The following is a 22,550-nucleotide window of genomic DNA, read 5'->3' on the forward strand; positions in this document are numbered from 1 at the left end:
AGATATCAGGGCAATGACAGGTGGTTAAACTAACAAAACAGGACATAATAATAATAACAAAAACAAAACTGACTGTCTGACCTCTTCATAACATCATACCACATATAATACAGCTCTCCTGTTATGGCATTAACAGACACAAAGAAGTAACACAACATACACACCTGCACCTTTTGGTCATTCCTCAACCCTGACCCTCAACATCCACATGGGTCTTTCTCTTAATTCTACTATACATGTATAAAGATTCTCAAACGTGCACTGAAATAAGACAAAATACAAACACAAATTCATGACATTTTTCTAGCTATGTTGAGTACTTCCTTCCTAGCCTCAAGCATGATGTAACCTGCCCCCTTCATCCTAGCAACAAAGAAATCCAAAGATAAAGTCTGTTACAGAGTATCTCCACTGCTCAGTAGTGTGGCGGTTTCCACCAAACCACCAACATCTTTGTAGCAGCAGTGCATGCTGATAACCATAGCTGCCTTTGAGTGTGATTAAAGTTCAGCCATGAATTATCATTAAGTAGTTTACACGCTGGAGAGCAGTCAATCTGTCTATCAATGATTCAGCGCAGTTCTTGTTCCAAATTGCTATAGTTCCAATTGGAGTTTGTGTGTGCTCTAAAATGTATTAGAAATTTAAAAAAAAAAGCTAAATCCAGATAGTTTCCTAATAGCATTCATTACTGGATGAATAACAAGTTGGTTGTCACTCAAGATATTTTCAGCCTGTATAGCAGAACATGATTGTAGATACAGAAAAAGGAGTTGACAGTAACAATTTGTATGTTTCTTTCAAATCCTGAAAGCTTCTTAAATCAGGGTAATTTACAATGTCTCCTAAGCAATGCATACCTGAGTTATACCACTGAGATGAGGTAAAATATTGTCCCCCAGACTTAAATGAAGTATTATAGTTATGAGTTATTATTATAGTTAGTTACTTATTTTACTCTCAATTGCAATATAGCCAATGTGCATTTTAAGAGAATGGGCATTTCTAAAGCTTTACAACAAGGTTTCAGCAGACATGCATTCATGTCCTGGAATAATATCCACCTGAGACCGTAACTTTTTTGGTATGTATTTTTAATTTCTCCTAGCTATTTGGGATTAGTAGGATCTGATAAGTATAAAAAACTAGACATTATCAACAATAATAAAGTCCCAAATGTCCTCAAATGAGCACTTCCTAATTAACAGCAACTTAGCTTGTTACTGTTGCTAAATTGGTCAAATGTGTTGTCATATCAAACTACAAATTGTATTAATCATAAATAAACCAAAAAAAGTGTAAAGTGCAGGAAACTTACAATCTGATGTCCTCATGAGGACACAGGGTACTAGGCGGACATAAACTGAGACAAAGGATGTCCTCACAGGTGTTCTCAGTTATCTGTCTGATTAGACCTCTGCTCAGGTTGGGTGAACCTATGCTGGGTGCTGATGTCACCACACCGTAAAGCTGACTTGTTGAGAGTCAGTGTAAAAGGTTTGTACACATCCACACAGCCTGAGAGGAGGTACAATCAGCTAACAAGTGGAAACACCTGTGCAGGTGGACCATAGCTGCTTTACAGGTGTGGATAATTGTGAATTTTAACATTTACGCTTATGTGTATGGATTTTTTGCATCCTTTAACTTACGTTTCTGGCTGTAATTGTGAGGAAAAACTAGGACTATTGGTAGTTTATTTTGTTGACAAATTAGCTTCACTTCCCGTGAAGTTGTTTCCGTCCGCCGCTTGACGCAGCTGTGACAGAGAGGCCCAGCCCATTTTGATTACGCACCAACAGAGGAGGGGGGCGCGCTGATGTCCTCTCTGGTGCGCTCAACCAACCCCTGCTGTTGTAATGTAAAGCTGGTAGTGTCCTGCCGTACCGCTGTAAAGAATCCGCTGTTAAGGACACGGTTCGCAGACATCGGTGCCTCCAACGTTAATACTTTCTGCATCGGAGAGATTCCGCAGCCAAATTACGCATGGAAAGGTTTTGGGGGGATTGGAGTAGAAATGCAGCGCCGCACTTCCAACCCACAACAAGAACCATGCCCAGCTTACATTGCAAGCAAATCTATGACATCCTGTTTTATCCATTACGACTTTGATATGAGTGAAATTTGCTCGGATACCGACGAGGAGTGAAGAGAAACCCCACACAGCATACAAACGCCGAAAGACGTTGTTTTCGCTGCAGACGCCTGTGAACCGAAAACCTCTGCATTTAGGATTTTTTTTTTTGATGGAGCTGGAGAACATAGTAGCCAACACTGTACTGCTAAAAGCGAGAGAGGGTAAGTTGGCACATAAAAGGAGCTAAGTGCAAACAGTAAGTATAGGCCTGGCTGTGTCACATTTTGCGCTCAATATGCAGAAAAGGTGGGAATAATCGTAATGATGACGGCAGTAGGTAGGTAGCTTGCGGACTGTACGGCTCAGTACAGCAGGTAAACCCTACAGATGCAACAGAAAAAAAGACTCTTATGCAATAACACACTTAACATGAACACATCTCACTGGGAATCATTCCTAAGGTGATCAATTCTAACCTATAATCAATCTCATGGATCATTTTATCCTCATTGAATTTGACAGATCATATGCGTTTTCCCACATAGGCTATGTAGGGGGAAAAAATCTGCCTCCCACATCCGCTTTCGCTGTCTGTGCAAATGAATGCGCTCTTTCGCAACATTATACATGCTGAGGCACACACTGAAGCAGGGAATAACTCTTTATACACAGAGAATAAATGAGTGTAGGCTGACTGGCATTTGAACGGTGATCTGATGACGTTACTGGTGTTGAAATCTTTGTATGGGGCCTGCACAGAGGGAGACTGGTTATCAGTGTAGAAACGGTCCAATGTCTGAGAAGGCCACATGTAGCCTGACTTTATAGGTTGAAATATAAAGGTATTAAGTTTCATTAACAGCTCTGTTTTTTTAGGGAGAAAGCCAGGGTCGTGCTGAGGGCAGGAGGAAGGCTTGCAGGTAAACATCATGCAGTCAAACACCATGATTGTTTCCCTGGAAGTCTTCTAGATGTCCATGAACCTGTTTTGGGAACAAGTGGATTAAAAAAAAGAAGGCATCATACTTCCTTAGAGCTCTGTATATGTCATGCCTCTTCAGAATAAACGATGAAACCTTTAACTGCACTGGAAACGCTGTAAATTCTAAGTAACTCACCCACTCTCACAAGTGCACACACAAGTTTGGTTGCACGTGGTTTCATGTGGCAACAGTCTCTGTGGAGTTGCGGGGTGACGCAGGAGAGGACTGTGCGCCTCTGGCAGCTCCTTCCATTTATCTCACATGATGACATACTTAGGAGGAAAAAAAGGGGGGCTAGTCTGCGGAGAGGGCAGGGAGAGTTTCATGGGAATTGATGGAGTAAAACAGGAAGCTGAGATGCTGTCAAAACCCTTGGGGCATCGGTGGCTTGGTGGTGGAGCGGGCGCCCCATGTGCGGGGCTGTTGCCGCAGCGGCCTGGGTTCGACTCCAGCCTGTGGCCCTTTGCTGCGTGTCGCTCCCTCTCTCTCTCCCCCCTTCACACTCATCTGTCCTATCAATTAAAGGCTTAAAAATGCCCGAAAAAAAAAAAAAAACCTTAACAGAGGATGTCTGCGGGTCAATCTGGACGTTTTGTCTTATGGGGGCAGAGCACGACTGGGCCGGGTGAATTAAGCTTCATGAATTAATAAGAGCAGCTAATGACCCATGACAGATCTCGCTTGTCCCAGCTGCTCCATTGGTGCTCATCCAGTCCCTGACTGTGTGTGGGGGAGAAAGGGCCTTTTACAGTTTCGCATTAAGGGATGAAACGGTCCTTTGAGTTAAGAGCTGAAGCACGACTTTCTCCACAGCTTGATCAATGGCCCTACAAATGCAGGCGTGTGAGAGTAGATCAACAGTTGAGTTCAGATTCGTTGCACTACGCACTCTGAAACATGTCACAGGTTGTTGTGAGTGTCATACTGTGTAATTCATTAGAGGTTTTATCTTATAGGGGCCTGGTGCCAAAGAGATCCCTGTGTGCTGCTGGTGGTAACCCTCCAGCTTCTCACTCATATGTATGGCAGGGGACAGTATACACAGAGGCTCACTTTGGGTAACATACCAGCACCAGTGAGAGGATGTGAATGGAGCAAATAAAGTGTTTATTCCTGTTTGTTTATGCGAGTGCGTCTCAAGCCGGAGCTGAAGCGAGAGGCATGCATCCTCTGTCCAAACGCTCGCAGGGACGCACAACAGGAAGGCCCAGTTTCCACTGCAATCTTTGTTTTGTGCCATCGTCCTCACACCTCTCAAATCAGTGAAACAGTGTAAGTGGCAGCGAAGCGTAGAAATAAAACAGCGATTGATATCCCCAGGCAAGGAGCCACAACACAGGCCCTGTGCCAACCTTGCATCGCTCTGTGGCTCCTCTGTGTCAGACAGATCTGACAGTACTGGTCCTGGTTTTGCCACCAAGACCTTGTGAACACTCCTCATTGATTAGAGAACCCAGAGATGGGAGATTAACTTATGGATCAAAGAGGATTTACGATCAACATGCTGTTTCATGTTAATCACAGAGTGGAAAATGTAACTCATGGCTTTTCCATAGCTGAAAAGAAGCAGCTCTGACCGTATTGAACCATCTCGTTAAGTGACCGCTCTCTTACATAAAGCCAAATGGTATTATACACTATCAGTTAGATGCAGCCCATAAGCTATTTAATCAAATTGATCGTTACATAACAAACTGAGTGGGCTACTGCCATCCGAGCTCCATCTTCCTGTGGAGCTGCTCTCTGGTCTCTGCGGAAGATGCTTTATGGATGATGAGTATGCAGTGAAATGAAACACCCCGATCTCCTGCACGGTCATCTGAGTATCATCTGACGTCTACAGTACAGTTAACTATGTCAGAGCAGCAGGACGTGCTGCTGTGCTGATCTTAAAAGCTCCGCTGTCTGTATGAGCTATGTCAGCTGAGGAAACTGGGGGTCACAGCAGATCAAAAAAGAAGCCCTGCGAAGTTATTCATGGCTGTTTGTTTCAGCCTTTTTAATGTTAGCTGACATATAGTGACATAGACTGAGCAGGCTTAATACCAGGGTACACTGTAGATTTATGTGTGTTAGCAGATGAGGGGTGTGGGGGTGAATTCCTTTGTTTCAATGTAACCTGAACCCAGCTGCTCTGACGAGAGCAACATCAGTGCAGTAGACCCTGAGCTTATTATGTGTGTGTGTGTGTGTGTGTGTGTGTGTGTGTGTGTGTGTGTTCCTGCCTCCCCATTCACAACTCTTGCTGGCAGCGGTCGCAGATTCCAAGCCAGGCGAGCGAACGTCATCGGCTGTCGAAGTGAATGAGAGTAAGGGGGAAAAACTGCATTGCTGCATCCAGATGCCTTTCTTGAATTGCTGTAGCAGAGCCGGGGTATTTAGTTTGGGCTACTGGACTGAATTCCACTCCGATGCCTGCTGGCTTTCACATTCAGGCTGTCGTGTTTTTTGGAGGCTGTGGTTGCACAAGCGAAAATCACTTCTATCACATTTGGTGTAAAATTCAGTACAGGGAAGTGCCTCATACAGTACAGCCAGTACGTTAACAGATATCTCCATGGTAAAATGACCTGAGTGGCGAAGGATTAGTTTATTTCCAGGTGGCTAAGGTGAGACGTGATGATGGAAACATGGCATCTGTTCTCTCAGTGTCTTTTGTTTTTCTCCCCCTTTGTTTCCTCAAACAGAAGTTTTAGGTAATGTCATTGGATTAAAATCCAGACCGGTTGAAAGAATGATTTTGGAACTCTGTTGATCTGTGATCCTCTACAGTGATTTATTTGTTGCAGGCTTATAGAAGAATTTCTATAATGAAACAAGGACCTTGTTTGACAGCCTATATGGTGGAGGCCTCTTATAGTGATCACATCTGTCCAGGTCAAACTCATGACTATAAGTAGATATTCATCATAGCTGAGTGTTTTTTCTTTTCTTTGTTCCTCATGCAGATTACCATGTCATTGACATCTGTGTGTTTATCATATGATTATGAAGTTATGGGGGCATGACGTGACAGGGCATTATCAATCCACTTGACAAGGACATTTTCAACCACAGGTGCTTTCCCCATGCTCATTCGTTTTTCTGTCTCCATCAGCGGCCATGACTGTTTCTCGTTGTTTGAGTAGACTTCACAAAGTACCAAGTTTCACTGTTTTGTCTGGGCCATAGTGATTCACCAAGTTGCACCGCTGCATGTCACTGGCTTGTTTTTGGCAATTTGTCAAAAGTCACAAGGAGACTATTTTGAAGACTAATGAAGCAGCAACCTGCAATGCTGAAAAATGAAGCCAACACAGAAATGCCAAAAAGTGCAGTTCCTCTAATTGCCACTTGAGACTGGCTCCAGAATTTAGTCAATCCACATAAACATGTTAAAATGTCCAACTTTACAGCAGAAATAAACATTTTTACAGCCTTTTACAGAAAGCAGTTTTGGTCTCTGGCTAATGTCAGCATTCATAGCAACTGATGATTTTTTTTTATATAACTCACCTGTTTACATTTTAGTAAGACTTACAATTACACATATGTAAGGGCGGGGTCTGCGTGGCATCACTACAGCTTATGCCAGATCCACTCCTCCCAGTGTTTCCCCACACCCAAAAGTGGGGGAACACTTTTTTAAGTGGCACCCGAGCCGGCTCACTGCGCAACTCCAAATGGAATGATTGTGACATCTAGTGTTGTTACGGTACCAAAATTGGGACCCACGGTACGATACCAGTGAAAGTATCACGGTTCTGAGTAGTATCACAGTACCACAGCAAAAATGAGGCAATGTGCTTTTTGTCATTTATAAAAAGATAAATCACTTCTATAATACATCAATGATATTTCAGTGGAATAAATTACATATTGACTTATTCATACTTCAAAAACAGCATCAATAAGTGATTAACATGGGGGGGATTGAAATAAAATAAATAAAATAAAAATCAACCAGCCACCCTCTTCCCCTGACAAGTAAAGAACAGTCCCTCCATAAGTAAAGAACAGTCCCTAAAGTGCGGTGAGGTTTGTGGGCCGTTACCTGACACAAAGAGAAAAATGTGAACGGCTCGTTTCTCCTCTGACACGTCACATACCTGTGTGCCGCCACGGCTCGGTTGTCCAGGTACTACTGGGCAGTCATGACGCCAATGAAAGAGGAAATTAGGCTACTGGACCTGGAGTCGGACTAATTTGTCGCCAGTAAGCCACTATCTTGCGCCGCGGACCCGCCGGCCTATTTGACCGCCGTATTCCTGTCTGTGACCCCTGTTCAACCCACAACCGGCAGGATTCGCCTTTCGTTTCTGCTGCTGGTTGAAATCTGTACTCGAACAGCGTGCTGAATGATTTATTTTGCTTGCACAAAACTATTTTTAGTCGCAAATGCGAGTAAAATGCTCGCACGTAGAGCTCTGTGGAAAACAGATCACTGCCGACAAGTAAAAAGAAATAAATAATAACTTTCACTGCTCAAAGATACTCACATGTCTGGAAAACAAACCACTACAACAGCATATTGAGTGCCAGGTGGCCAGCGCGTGCCTTTTCTGAAAAGATCCTGGTGCGTTCCAGTACATTCCAGCTCAAATTAAGCACTGTTGCAATGCCAAACTCAAGGCTTCAAAATGGCAGTCCACAAACTAATAGGTTATATCACAGTAGCTATGTTGATTTAGCTACGTTAGCTACATTATTTTTTACAGTCTGCGGTTATCATGTAAAGACCCAAAATGAACACTGTAACTGTGATGAATGTAAGTGGTTTCCATTTTATATGTATGTAAGCTTGAGATGGGAATCACAGTAGAATTTAGAGCCACAGTTATTCGTCATTTAATCACTTAGTTGATCGAAGCAAATCATTTGGCAACTATTTTGATAATCAAATCATATTGGTCATTTTTTAGATATTGCATGTACGAATGCATCAGTCTTGCAATTTTTGGGTTGTATCCACTTGGTTGAATGCGCTTATTGTTAGTTGCTTTGGTTGAAAGCTTTGGCTAAATGAATGAAATATATATGAAAAAGTAAGAAAGCCCAAACTCTGTTAAATAGCTTATGGGCAAATAGAATATACTGTGGTTTTGGACTGTTTGGTATTTTTTTTTTACCACTTTTTGACAGTTCATAGAATTAAATGATGATTGATAATGAAAATGGTTGTATAATTAAATGTCTCAAGTAGTAGTAGTCATTGAATTGGCCTATTGGTTGTCAAAAAAAGCAGTAATACCTTGCAGTTATCTGACATAAGTGCAGAATTATGTTGCGTTTAATAAATGTTAGACTCATCTGTGTGCTAAATTACAAATGAGAGTATCCACAGAGAATAGCTTTGCATGCTTAACACCTAGATATGCTGGTATCCAGTCATTTGGGGTCCTCCAAAGCACACTATAGTTGTCCCAGATTTAGATAGCAACAAGTCCTGATTGGAATTATTTGTGCATGAAATCATGCATATCATGTTTTTTGTGGCCCCATTGCACTCTCAATAGGATGTTCTGATTAGTACGAACATCATAAGGCCAACTGATCAGTGATGTCAAGAAACAGTGCGTTATACAAGATAACATGAGATAACAGGCATAAGGTATTTGTCTGTACAGGCGATTTGTGTGGGTTCTGAAAATGCACAGTGTGTTCGAGCTCCTGCTGCAGAGGGGTGGGGGGGAGTTAGGATGGTGTTGCTTCAACATGTGATGCCATAGCAAGTCTCAGCAAGCCAGGCAAGCTGCTGTTGGTAGTATTGACAAAATTCAAGTGAAAAGAGCTGAGTAACCTGTTTCAATCTCAAACCACTAACTGTAAACACACAATACAGGTCTCTGTTGTCCCGTCTGATCCTCCACCTGTCAGCTAATGGTAATGTCAGGATGAGTGAATTCTCTCCCACTTCCTCACAAACAAAAACACTTGCCTGGAGTGCTCCTCCCTAAGGACCCCTCTGAAAAGGACGGAGCCATGACATAATGCCGTCGACTTTTATTGGGTAGAGAGCTTTAATAGAGGGGAGAGTGAAATACACGAGGGGGAAACCAGCCCGTCGTTTCCTCGCTGGGTTGTTCTGATGGGAAAGAAGCACAGAATAGGAAAAGAAAACCTATGAATAAAGTCTGTTGCAAATAGCTGCAGGGCTGTTCGTGACCCGCTCTTACACATCTCATATCCATCACCTCTCTCTGAGGTGATTCACTTTGATTATTAAAGCAATAGTTGTGTTTTTTCATGTTGTCACTTCCCAGCGTGCATGCTTTAGGAGCATGTAGCCTGCAACATTAGACCCAACACAGTTTACTGGAAGTCAGGGTTACTGCTTACTGATAATATCATTAATGTTAAGCTGAAAATATTTCAGTCTGAAAATGGTTCAGACTGAAATATTTCAGTCTGAACCAACGAGACAGATGTTACTAGCATGGCTAAAAATAACATTTTTAGCCATGCTAGTAACATCTGTCTTGTTGGTTCAGACTGAAATATTTCAATTTGGTACAGATATTAATGGTCCCCGTAGGGTGAAACTTTCTGACTTTAGCTACTGTCTAGCACCACCACTAGGCTGACATCCGTGGTTTAGTGAGATGTCTGGTTGATGGTGATTGGATGGATTGCCATGAAATTTCTTTCAGACATTTGTGTTTTTCACAGTATGGACTGTAATAATTTTGATAGTCCTTTGAATTTCTATCTGGCACCATCATCAGCTCAACATTTTAATGTGTTCAGCACTTAAGTTTATGACCAATTCCTTGCACCAAATAGGCTAATGCTGATTATCAAATGTTGGCATGCTAACATGCTAAACCAAGATTGTGAGCATTATACCTGCTAAACTTCAGCATGCTAGCTATGCAATTGTGAGCATGTTAGCATTTTGGCATTTCTTAAAGCACTTCTGTACAATCTGACAGAGTCATTATCATGACTATAGACTCTCTTGTTTAAAGACGTATTTGACTGCTGGGAAGATGGGCTTTTCATAAAACTGAGCTGTCTATGCAGTAGAGAGATGCAAATACTTTTGAAATTGGTCCTATATGATCAAAGAAAACAGAGAAAAAGGGGCTGTGGCATTTGATTTTGCTCAAGCCGTAAAAAACCTACAACCAGAATGCACTGCATCACACCAGACCAGTAAATGCTCCAGCTGGTAGGTGATGTGATGCAAACTTGTCTGGTGTCCAGCTGTCACAGCAACATTCTTGTAGGCTATTACAGTTAAACAATACTGTTTGACCTCCGTTTTTTCAGCCTCTGTTTTTACTATGCTTGAAACTGTATGGCACGCACTTCCTGTTCACAAACTCGCACGATTACAGCTAAATAGGACATTAAAATATGTTTCTAAAATATTTTAGGCGAGAAATAGGCAGTGTAGGAACATAATCTTGATTTATATTCGATCAGCACTGCCTAGTTTTACTGTTTGATCGGATTTTGGTCTGAGTTTGATCTGCTTCTATAATCTCTGTGTCTGTGATGGTGGCATGGGTGACTGGCAATGTGACAACGCGGACGTATAGCCTGTAGTTTGAGCAACAGCCTGGGAGAACCAGCAAATCTCCGCTGGATGATGCATGTCATCTGGGAAATATCTAGGCACTGGTTAGATGGAGGAAAGTACTGTTCTGTTACAAAGCTAGTTGAAAATCGGCAAAGTATCCCTTTAAGTATTTTTTAGTAGCCCGTTATAAACCCTTCACCTCCTTCCCAACATCATAACATACAGGCTTCCATATAATGTTTTCTATGTTAAAACATGATTCAGTGCACAAATTTCAGATTTCAGTCAGTGGAAATTGATCAACTTTTATTGAAAATAGTGTAAACGAGCAAATGTTAGCATTCTAACAAGCTATCAAAGATGCTAAACACCAGCATGTTAGCATTGTGCCATTGTCATCATCGTGGGTAGGCTTTGTTAGCATGTTAAGCAAGCATTTGGGACTGATACTTATTACATGTGAATAAGCATAGTTATTTGATAGAAATTGTAAGAGTGAAAATGTTTGTATTTTTGTGTTTTTGTATTCATGCAATCATTTCCCCAAATTAAAATATGGCAAAGTAAAGAATATTTTTGGACCGATTTTGTTTGTCATTCATGCAGGTGACTATACAAAGTAATTATTTCATGCTGAGATATTTTCAGCACAGTTTTAATTGAAATTGAGACATTTTTTTTGTGTGAATCCTGTTTTTTTTTTCTTGGCTCCCCATCTTCTCACGACAGTCAAACATGGTGAAATAAACCAAAGAAGAAGCTGAGATACCCATTTCTCCATCGACAACAGTCCACAAGGCTCGCTGTGTTTTGAGTAGGAGTGTGACTCATTTTTTCTTGAGTGGAAAAATTCAGCTCTCTGGCTCTTACTATCTCTATTGTTATTGCTGCCTCTACCCACACGTACAGTATACATAACTCAGCTGGATGCAACAAGTTCACGCCTGTCCTCCGGGGGTTGTCGAGTGGAATTCTGGGAAATATAGGAGATAATTATCTGAAGTAGAAGTAGACAAGGTGGGCTAAGGGAAAGTGGATGCAGGAAAAAATGTGAATTTTAACAGCTCGTCACTAAAGTAGTCCAGGAATGCACCAAGCAGCCAAAGTGAGGATATCTTTTTTCCCCATGTCAGACATGCAGGTGATTACTTATACAGAATTATATCGTGTCTCGATACATATTAGGCCTGAGGTGTGCTTCCTGCCCTCTGCATTGCTGCCACAGCTCTTTAATGGAACATCCAATGAATATTTGATGTGTATTAATCGTGGAGTAATCAATACTGTATCTTATGAAGCTTTCTCCCTAATGTCTCCTGCTGTATGAGGAGCTAAATGTTAGACTGTGCACTTCTTCATCATGTCCATGGAAACTGTACACACACACACAACATGGTCTGACATTACAGGGCTTAAAATTACATGAGTTCATTTAATTTAAAGTCCCCCTCCACTGAAACATGTCTATGTCCCTTAAAATGTCTGACCTTGACTATACTGACAGTGTTGCCAACTTGGTGACTTTCTCGCTAGATTTAGCAACTTTTCAGACCCTCTTAGCGACTTAATGTCTATAAATCAACAAGTAACAAATTTAGCAACTTCAGTCCATCAGGGAAAAAGAGAGAAACATATTTTTATCCACTCCCATGCATGCCGCTGAGAGTAATTGCAGTCCACGACTCTCCCACCATCAGCACGGTTGGGGTCTCTCTTCCTCTCTCCCCTGGCACCTTGCAGTCGATGTGGGACAGGTAGTAGAGGAGGAGACATCACTCACCGTGGGAGTTCAGTTGTAGTTAGTTTGTGGTTACGTTGACGCTCTCGCTTTGTGAATTAGAAGTGCAAGGAAGTGGTGCACCATAGTATGAAAGCCATAACTGTCATACTATTTAGACTTCAAGTGAATAAAAAAGCCAGTTAGATAAAACTCAAAGGATCCTTTCACCTCGTTGATGTTTTTAGGAGCAGAAAATAGTGGTGTGTACAAGACTATAGTCCCACATGAGCCACCATACTGTATTTATTGGAACCTATGGCCTGGGGATTTTTTTAAAGTGCATTATGAGAGAAAATAAAAGAGTTTACGACGTCTTATTTTGTAAAACCTAATAAACCTCAGCACCTGCTCTACCTTGAGGCCTGCTGTGACTTTCCAACACGATAAGGGAAAAAGGTGCAGGTCCAAAATGCCCCAGAAAACCAGGTCGGCTCAGTTAAGGCCACAACCAACTCTCATGCACCTTTTTTTTCCTTTCGAGGGATGTTGCCATAATAGGGACAAAAGAACATGGAATGTCAACATACAGTCGGAGCAAGACGTGGAACAAACATTTTCATGACGAGAGTGTGTGTGTGTGTGTGTGTGTGTGTGTGTGTGTGTGTGTGTGTTTGAGGACAAAAAGGAAATGGAGGGCAGATCGAAAAGTTAGAGACAGCTTGGGAAGGGCAGTGTAATCACTTTAACACTATTTCTGGGATGGGTTTTTGCCACACACACAGACACACACACACACAATAACTGTCCACATACAGCGCACCATGTGTTCCATCAGTTTGATAAGTCGAATCTCTTGTTTTCATTGGAAGCACTTTCCTCCATGTTTGCTCACTTGTGATGTAACTGCAGAGTTTCACTCCCAGCGAACTAAAACCGCCCCTCACAGAGATTTAGGATTACATTGCCATAATGTTTCGCCCTATCAAAACATTTATGGAGGTGAACAAACACACCAGCACAGTGTCAGAGCGTAGGAGCGTCTCATTATGGCTAGCTTCATGTGGACTATGCTCTGTCCTCCTGGATCTTTATGGATGAGCAAACAGCATGTATTACCCAGCGTGCCCTGGGCTGTGTGTGTGGTGCTTTGATCGGACAGCCCAGTGGGTTATATAATTTCAGTCCATTGAATCTTTTTACCCTCCTTCACATTCCATATTTAATGTATTTATAGAACAGGAAGGTTGTGGCACATGACAGGAAATGTACCCTGCCTTTGTGAGATTTCTGCCCTTGAATGCAAGTTTTCACACTAATCATTTTCCCGCACGTAGTTGTTCATTTATGAACACAGACACAGTTACTCTAGCGACAACTGTCACAGCTCACCAGCTCTGAGGTCATGGACCGGTTTGACCACCTCAATTTGTATTAACACATTGCTCCTGCCCTTGGGCTGGTTGCTATTTATAGCAGTAATGTTTACAAGGACATAAAGACAGGGAAACAGTCTGTGTATTTTTTCTTAAAGCTTTGTAAATGTAGAGGTCACACACTGAATTTATGTCCAGATCAATCGTAAACACATGAACATGTAGCTTTCATGCTAAATTCAGCTACATTGTTATGGGCAAGTTACATTCAGGTGTTATTGTCAACACAGCGCACTTGTGCATGGGGACACAGCTGTGCGCTAGCATCAATACTGCCGATAAGATCTCTGTTTTATTGTCTATGACTGATTTGGAGTTTATGACCCCTCATTAAGTGGTTTAACATGTGACCCCCACAGCAGTCAAAAGAATAGTCAAGTTTTGCCAGGTAAAAGGCGTACGTCACAGATGTTTGCTTTGAGAGCCTTAGCAGATGTCGCAGCCCGGATTCATGCCGTTATTATTGCGATAATGAGGGATACGTGGACAGAGGGGCTTGTTCAGGATGGTAATAAGGCGGCTGGACGGAGGGGGACCGACATGACATCATGGTGGAACAGGGCAACAAAGAGCTTCTTCCTGCTATAGTCCTCCCCTTCTGCTCAGGTCTGGGCAGCGTTTCCCTCAGCTTCCTGTGGCACACAGACCACACTCACAGACACACACTTGTTATAGTTAAACAAAACCTGAGGGCTAACCCTAAAATGTCCTCCTTTCTCTAAGTTTTTTACATGAGATAAAAGTGAAGGATTATGTCAGTATTAAAAGGCCTTAAAATTTACTAAAGTGTTGAATCAACAGAGGTGGGACCAAGTCATCGCCTTTTAAGTCCTAAGTCTCAAGTCCTAAATGTTGAGTTACACATCCTATACCAGTTTCACCAAATGTAATGCCATTTTAACAACAGAGTAATAATATGCAAAATTTTCAAAAATCATGAATGTTTTATTATTTGTTTTTATTAGTTTAACAAGTGCAACTGAATTTAATCATAAAAAATAGTGCTGACATGCATTTAGCAAAAAGCACTATTAACCTTTTCCACAACAGAATTAATTTTGTAATGTTCCTCCAGAATTTCGCAGGCTGTTTTGGGATTGTTGCGGCCTGAAATGCCTGATTTCAGATCAGCTTTTCTAAAAAAAAAATTGTGACGCATGTTGTGATGTTAATGAGCATTTTTTGCAATACAATTCTGAGGCAAGTGAAAATTCCAAACAGTAGTTGTGATGCTGTCTCTGATTTAGAGTGTATTTTATGAGCAATCAGTGTTTTCCAAAGAATTACAATCTATTTGTAATGGTAGGATGGGGTGGGGGCAGAAACAGCTGATCACTGTTAATCGCAGCTGTTAATGCCATTCGACACAGCGCTGAATGACTGTCCCCATGAGAGGCTCTCCTCCTGCTCTCTCTGCCCAGTTAGCACAAGCTAACGCAGCACAATGGGATCTCATCACTGCTCAACATATTTTGTTACTTGGGCAGAAGCCCTGCAGCAGTTGTTAACATCCAACGCGAGCCGTTACTCTCACACCGACACTGAAATCACTCTGTCCGTGTCAGCTGGAACCTATCCCAGCTGACATTGGGCGAGAGGCAGGGTACACGCTGGACAGGTCGCCAGGCTATCGCAGGGCTGACACATAGAGACAGACAACCATTCACACCTAAGGACAATTTAGAGTCACCAATTAACCTATCCCAAATCTGCATGTCTTTGGACTGTTGGAGTACCCGGAGAAAACCCACGCTGACATGGAGAGAACATGCAAATCCCACACCTGGGATTGAACCAGGAACCCTCTTTCTGTGAGACGACAGTGCTAACCACCACACCACCGTGCCGCCATAGTGATCAATCAATATGCCGGTAAGCTCTGCTGAGCCCTGAGAAGAAAGAAGAGAATGTTCTACCAGGGTGCCAATGCAAACTTCTCCTCTTTGCTTTACAATGAACTTGTTGTGTATTTACCACTCATGATTTGCATACACAAAAGCACGCACCCTTACCTGCAGCTCTGATGCAAATAATCCCCAAGTATTGAACAGACAGATATTGTGGCAGAGATGGAAGAGTGTTTCGTCATCTGGTGTTGGTTGGCTTTACTGTGTTGGTACCTCACAGACCACGACGGTGTGACTCAACTGCGAGGCCGACATTTAACAGATCAGACAAAGGAGGTGATGTGAGAATGAGCGATAATCAGAAGGGGATAATCAGTTGGTTGTGAGCAAGAATGAAATGTTAGGTTGGTGCAGGGAGAAGATGAGTGCAAGAAATCCACAGAAATCTCGCTTTTTGCATAGTGTAGGTGTAGAGAACAGCACATATTCACAGGGCTCCTCTCAGCCAGCGCTCACACATCACACTCTGCTGCAGATGTTGTCTTTACATATACGCCAGATGCACAGCGTGAGCTTCAGGATGTGGTTTTGGCTGGTTGTCCACAACACATCTGACTGCACGGCTGGAGTGACAGTGCAAGTGGAGGTGTTTGAAATCTTAGAGACTGTGTGTGTGTGTGTGTGAGAGAGAGAGAGAGAGAGAGCTACATGCTTTAAGTGGTGAATATAACCTCACAGCTAAGCAGGGACATTTTTGAACGTGTGGATGGATGGGTGCCTGCAGAACTGCCCGAGTCGGTTAAATTGAGCATGAGGACATTACTAGAGAGAGGTCACAGTAGAAACACTGTGCACACATACATACACACACAGATGTTTGGGATGCCGGTAACCCCCTGGTGTCGCGCCAGACGGATGTCGTTCCCTCTCTGACCTTATTTTTGCCTCACTTGACATGCCTTCATGATGTCAGAGCTGCTAAGCAGAAACATAAATAAAGGGCGGCGACCACACTGCCCTCATGGAACAAATTAGACTGACAAGTTCCTGTGTGAAGCGTACCCACGGCACAGTGCATATTTCTATACATGTGTAAGTGACAGACCATGAGACAGTGAGAACTGTCTAATAGTGAAAGAAAGAAAAGGGGGAGCAAGTGCAAGAGGGTTTGCAGACGACATTTACGAGCATATTCATACTTTTAATAGCTCAGTGTTCATAAACATGAACACAGAGTTACTGGTCTGGGGATAACACTTGCCACGTTTTTTTTTCTTGCAGCTTCATACCATGATTTTAAAATCTCATTGCCTCGTTTTATGTTGATATTCACAATCCTTAAACTTTCCCCCAGACCTAGGTTTTTTTTTTTGTTTTTTTTTTTTAAACATCCTGCCAGAATATTTCCTCTTCAGCGAGCAGACATGCAGCAGCTGACGGGCCCACCAACAATGCGACACAGAATCTGAACTCATTTGAACTGATTAAGGGTTGTATTTGTTTCAGGCCGCAGACATCAGAGATGTCAAAAGACACTGGGGCCAGACAGGAAATTGCTCGTTACTTCCAGATGGATGAGTCTCTTATGTGGAGATGAATAATTTATGCATGATATTTGCATGTTTGTGGGAGCGGTTGGGTGTGTTCGTGTATGGAGGTTAAGCTCTTTGCACTCAACGGGCCTTTGCTGTTACTCATATTTCTTCCTGGAATAAAATAGTTTGTTACAGCTGGACAAATTAAACATGTTGTTGGGGGTGCCCATTGCCAAGCAATTTGGATGTTTTCATCTCCACTAACTTTCCCACGCCCTGACTCTCTTGTTTTTGCACACAGTGCAGAATGACATGTAAGGTTTCATTTGCCATTATGAATATGCTGTAGCCTATTTGGCAAAATAAGGCCCCGTAATTGAACACCATTTTCACTGACTGGTTGAATGAATAATCTAAGGGGCTGTGAAATGAAGAGAACAGAAAAAACGAGTTCCTTCAATGTTAACTTTTTTTTTAAACTTGTTTTTTCAGTGAACTACTTTCATCACTACTATATGTGCAACCTGTGACAAGAGGCTATAAGTACACCTCACTTTGTTTCAGTGGTCAAAAAGCTAAAAAGGAAGGGAACAACTGATCTGTAGCAATGTTCTGTTTATATGCCCATAAAGCTGTAAACTCATGACCTTATCCAATCCTAAAACAAAGAGAGTTGATGGGCCTGAAGTGACAAATGAGGTCAGTCATTGGCTGGCAGCAGTGGGATAATGATGACAAAAATCCCCAACAGAGTCTGAAAAGAAAAAAGGAGCTGGATTACAGGAAACAGATAAACAGTTGAAGGTGATGGCAGGAGAGACGAGGGAAGGGGAGATGAGGAGGGAGAGAAAATGAAAAATAGATTTGGAGAGAAGGAAAGAGAACAGGACACAGAAAGGATAAAGAGGAACTACATTATTTGTGGCTGTCCCAGCATTGTGTAGAAGTTGAATGCCTGGGTGGAGCACAAATGTTTGGTACAATTATTTGACATGGTGTTGACCCTTCGCAGGAACTCTCTGCCATTTGGTGGACGCTTTTATCCACAAATGCTTTACAGTAGCTTTCATTTTAAGCATGGTGGTCCCCCATGGGGAATGACCTTCTCCACTCACTGTACTGTTGTTCTTTTCAGCAGCTGTCATATTTTTTATTAAAAGAGATTTGAATATTGGATCACACAGTAACACAGCAGAGTGTGGTAGGGTTTTGCTGTGGAGCATTACTTTACATATTAACTGTTTTCAGAGAACAACTGGTGCTTAAATAAGGAAGTGTGCCTGTTTATAGCTTGTCTACAGTAATGTTGATGAGGAGCAGGTGCTGGGAGTTAATGATTCTCTTAGGGGATATTTTAACTTGAGTTATTAATACATTCATGCTTGGTGTTTGTCTGAGGTGATATGGCTACCACTCTGAGTGTGTCAGCTGTGGTGACGCAGGGTCCTTTATCTAAAAACATACCCAACATGAAGTCATATGAAGGCTTCCTACAAGCCTCAAAAACCCTTTTTGTTGATTAAAAGTAAAGCAGTGGTTTAAAAAGTGAGTTTTTCTGCTCTAATTTAAGCTCACTGCCTATATTAATAAGTTAATGTTACTTTCAAAGTCATGGGACACATAATTACCCGCATTAACTACAACAATGTGTAGGTTTACTTAGTCTATGCCCCATTCAGGACTGGCACACAAACTGTGTGGGAACCAAGCAGCTCCTGGATGACACTGTGTCAGAATTTATGCTAACAGTCTTCGTAAGTAGGCTAAGTAAGCTGTCTCTTCTTCTGCTCAGTTGTCATTGAGAGGTCATATGCTTTGCCAAGTACATTGGTTAGTTCTCATCTGACTCTTAAAAAAGTAAATCTTTAAAAATATAGACAATATAGCAAAATACATTTTTCTATAACAGTTCATTGGGCCACTTCACAATAGCTACATTCAAAGAAAATATGGGAACATACAATTTGCTTAAATGTTTAATGATGTGTGCAAGTTGAAACAAGGGGTGGGAATATCCGGAGCATCCACGATACAATCGTATCACAATACTTCAGTCACAATACAATATTATGATGATTTTAAATATGTTGCAATATGCTGAGTATTGCAATAAAATACATTGCGATTTATTACCTTTTTAAAACTGTAAATTATGTCCCCAAAAGAAAACTTTGTCAACATCTGTTTAATCCAGTAAGACAAAGTTTTCAGTCTGTTTATCTCACTTCAGCCGAAATGTATCTAGTGGACTGAAAAAGCAATTGCTTATATTATTCTAATAGGCTACCTACAGTTTAATTTGTATTTGTAATATTAATAGTTTATATAATAAAAAAATTGATATTTGGCACTGTGTGACGATACGATATTGCCACACAAAGATATCGCGATACTGTGCTGTATCGATTTTTTCCCCCACCCCTAGTTGAAACACTAATCGTTTCACACATCATAAAACATTTAAGGGAATTATGTGCTCCAGTATTGTCTTAATGTGCAGTCCTGGCCCATTGAACTGTTTGTTGCATCTCGTCCTTTCTGTGAGCACCGACCTCCGCCTGTGGAGGGGCTGAAGCGCAAGAGATTCCTTCAACTCTGAAATATTTTTTCTAGATTTAGCATCAGTTTGCTGGCTGATAAAATCTGTTACAGCTTCATCATTCTGTAATTGCTGACATGATATCATAATAAGTAATAAAGGAGGCCTGTATGATGTCTGATATCACAAAGAAACATGCCAATTCGAGTTTTTAATCTTCACATTGTTTAGTGTAATTCAAATGCCTTGACTTTTAGTCCAAGTGAGTCAATATTACCAAGACAACACAGTGTATCTGAGAGTAACAGATACATTTCAAACAGCAGGGGAGAGAGGGCTGAGGCAGTAATGCAGGGGGATTGATGAGAAAACTGTGAAAGCTTTCACTCGGAGGCTCCAGCATGACGTAGTGGCTCTCGCATTCCTGGGTTATTACTTAAAGATGTCTGCTTGTCATTGCCTCTCATGCTCTCAATGTTGTCTCTCACAGCCGCTCGCAGCCAATTTCCACTGCAGAGAGTGGTTAAAGGAAATCCCTGTCAGTTCATTAGAGCAGTCCTCGAGTATAAAGAAAAAAATTAAGCTGAAATGAACATGACGTAAGGCACAGCAAGTTGGAATGGATGGAGAGCAGTGAAATAAGTTCTCACAGTTGTGTTTAAGAGAGAGGAGAAGGCGGAGGTGATTGTTTAGGTGGGAAATATGGAGGTGAAAGGCAAGTTCAAGGCAAGATAGATTACATTAATGGATGACTGTCCAGTAAGTCGACTTTAAAGATCCAAGGATGTGGATGTAAGAGATATCTGTTCATGATGGTGTTACGTTGCTGCAGGAAGCTGATGCATGATTATTCAGAGTCGTGGAATCCAGTCTGGCAAAGTCCCGGGTTCTGATGGGAACTGAGCCGGTCAGAATAGGCTTTTTTGTCTGAGTTGACACAAACACACACACATAGACACACACACACACACACACACTCACTGTTCCACTTTCAGAAAAGCTACTGAGTGAGGAAGAAAGTCAGCAGAGAGAGCAGGGATTCACGGAGGAAGTTAGACATAATCTATGAATTATATATACACACTGAGACTATGATTTCATTCAGGGGAGAGCCCACACACACCCCCCCCTCTTCTCCTGCCCCTTTTACCCATTAGGCGTTCATTTGCTCCTCACTGATGAAAATAGACTTTGACAACTTTATGAAGTTCTTTCATTATAACATTTTCACCTCTTGTTTTTCCTATGTCGCCGCAGGTGGAGGAGGAAAGCGGAAAGGGAGGAGCAAAAAATGGAAGGAGATCCTTCGCTTCCCCCATATAAGCCAGTGCGTTGAGCAGGGAAATTGCGTCGGTACGTGTTTTTATGCTCACCTTTATCAGAAGAGAGTGTATTTATCTGTTGATGTTTTAAAGTGTGTGTGTGCTTTTTTGTTATTTCAAGCAGAGAGAGACTATGTCAGCATCTGTGAGAAACAGCCCATCGGACGGCTTTTGTTCCGTCTTTACTGTGAGACCAGACCTAAACTACAACGATGCATCCAGCTACTGGATGCAATGGTAAACACACACACACACACACACACACACACACACACACACACACACACACACACACTCACACACACCACACTGAGTGGTCATCTTTTAGCCACAAGTTTACCATTACAAATCCAAGAATATCCCCAGGAAAATTATGTGGGGAAAGCCAACAATGACCTCTCTTTTCCTTTTAATAATTACCATAACAGTTTGTGGACAAAGCATTCAACCCCTAATAAACAATTCACTAACACTAAGTAACTCTAACTAGGAATGGCAGGCCTATGACGATGTGGATTTCTCCAGTTGCTGAACAGGTGGAGCTCTAATAAGAGATATATTTGGTATCTCAAGGAGGGTGATGGGCGGTGTCTTTTTTAACCTTTCCAGAACCAAAACCACAAGAGCAAAATGTAAAGCTGAGCATACACTGAATGATTTGAGCCTGTTTTAGAAATGTTGCTAACTCCCACTGTACAAGTACATCGTCTTCCATGTAAAGCCCACACTTGTGGTTTATGTGCTCATATTGTGTGGTCCGATTGTCAAGCCAAGACCTGAGTGCTCACACTGTACCTGTAAAATAGACAACAAAGCAGTCTGTTGTCCCCTGTGGGCTGGCTATTGAAATTTGTCAATAAAGATTCTTTTGAAAGCTCAGGGACTGCGGACAGGTAGAAATTGGTTTGCTAGTGGAGGTATGATTCCAGGCCCAAAGGAGCACTGCTCAGTCTTGCAGCCAATTTTTCCCAGTGGCCACTCACGGTATTGCAGCAAAAACATTTCCTGCAGCCCAAATGCATTTTCTCCATAGGTCACCATTATAAAAGAGACATCTATAAAACAGTTGACAGGACACCTCAAACTGCAAACAACCTCTGTTTTGACTCTTTCTATTATAAATATTTCACTCACAGAGGTTTTATATTTGTAAAACGTTCCTGAAGCCGAAAAAAAATGATTTCAAGCTGTTACGTCATCACAATGTAAAGTCTGTAAGCTGAGCGGGAACTTGAGGGTGGAGACAGCGGGAGAAACACTACTGCACATATTCAGTGGCCCTCATACTGCAGAAGTAAACCCAGAAGCTAGAAACCTTTTGGTGTATGCGCCAGGCAAGCAACTCCATTGGAATGAATAGGCGCCATCTTGGCATCTGGTATGTAGATATTATTATAAATCTTTGTACGATTAAGACAATGTACTTAGAGATGGACAGGTCCTTCTAAGTTTTGATGGTGGTGACGTCATTAGCTAACTACTACTACTACTAACATCTACCCTACCCAAGGAACATCAATCCTGTGGTGGCTCTGCCCTGCTCTTTATTTGGTTTGGGAAGTTTAGACTTCAGCCAAACTTGCATTAGAT

At 41.9% G+C, this 22,550-nt stretch overlaps 1 protein-coding gene across 2 annotated transcripts in view; it reads left to right on the forward strand.

The window, feature by feature from the left end:
* Positions 1-1,785: 1,785 nt before the first annotated feature.
* The window catches only part of grk5l (G protein-coupled receptor kinase 5 like), a 31,678-nt gene continuing 10,913 nt past the window's right edge, over positions 1,786-22,550 (forward strand). The window contains exons 1-3 of one of the 2 annotated variants that reach the window (XM_033619311.2): positions 1,786-2,298; positions 20,896-20,991; positions 21,082-21,197. In XM_033619311.2, coding sequence (XP_033475202.1) covers positions 2,247-2,298; positions 20,896-20,991; positions 21,082-21,197 — 264 coding nt within the window. In that variant the 5' untranslated portion in view covers positions 1,786-2,246. The remainder of the gene's footprint in view (positions 2,299-20,895; positions 20,992-21,081; positions 21,198-22,550) is intronic. The other variant, XM_033619312.2, reaches the window with a different exon arrangement.

Source organism: Epinephelus lanceolatus, chromosome 9 (assembly GCF_041903045.1).
Source record: "Epinephelus lanceolatus isolate andai-2023 chromosome 9, ASM4190304v1, whole genome shotgun sequence".
NCBI lineage: Eukaryota > Metazoa > Chordata > Actinopteri > Perciformes > Serranidae > Epinephelus > Epinephelus lanceolatus.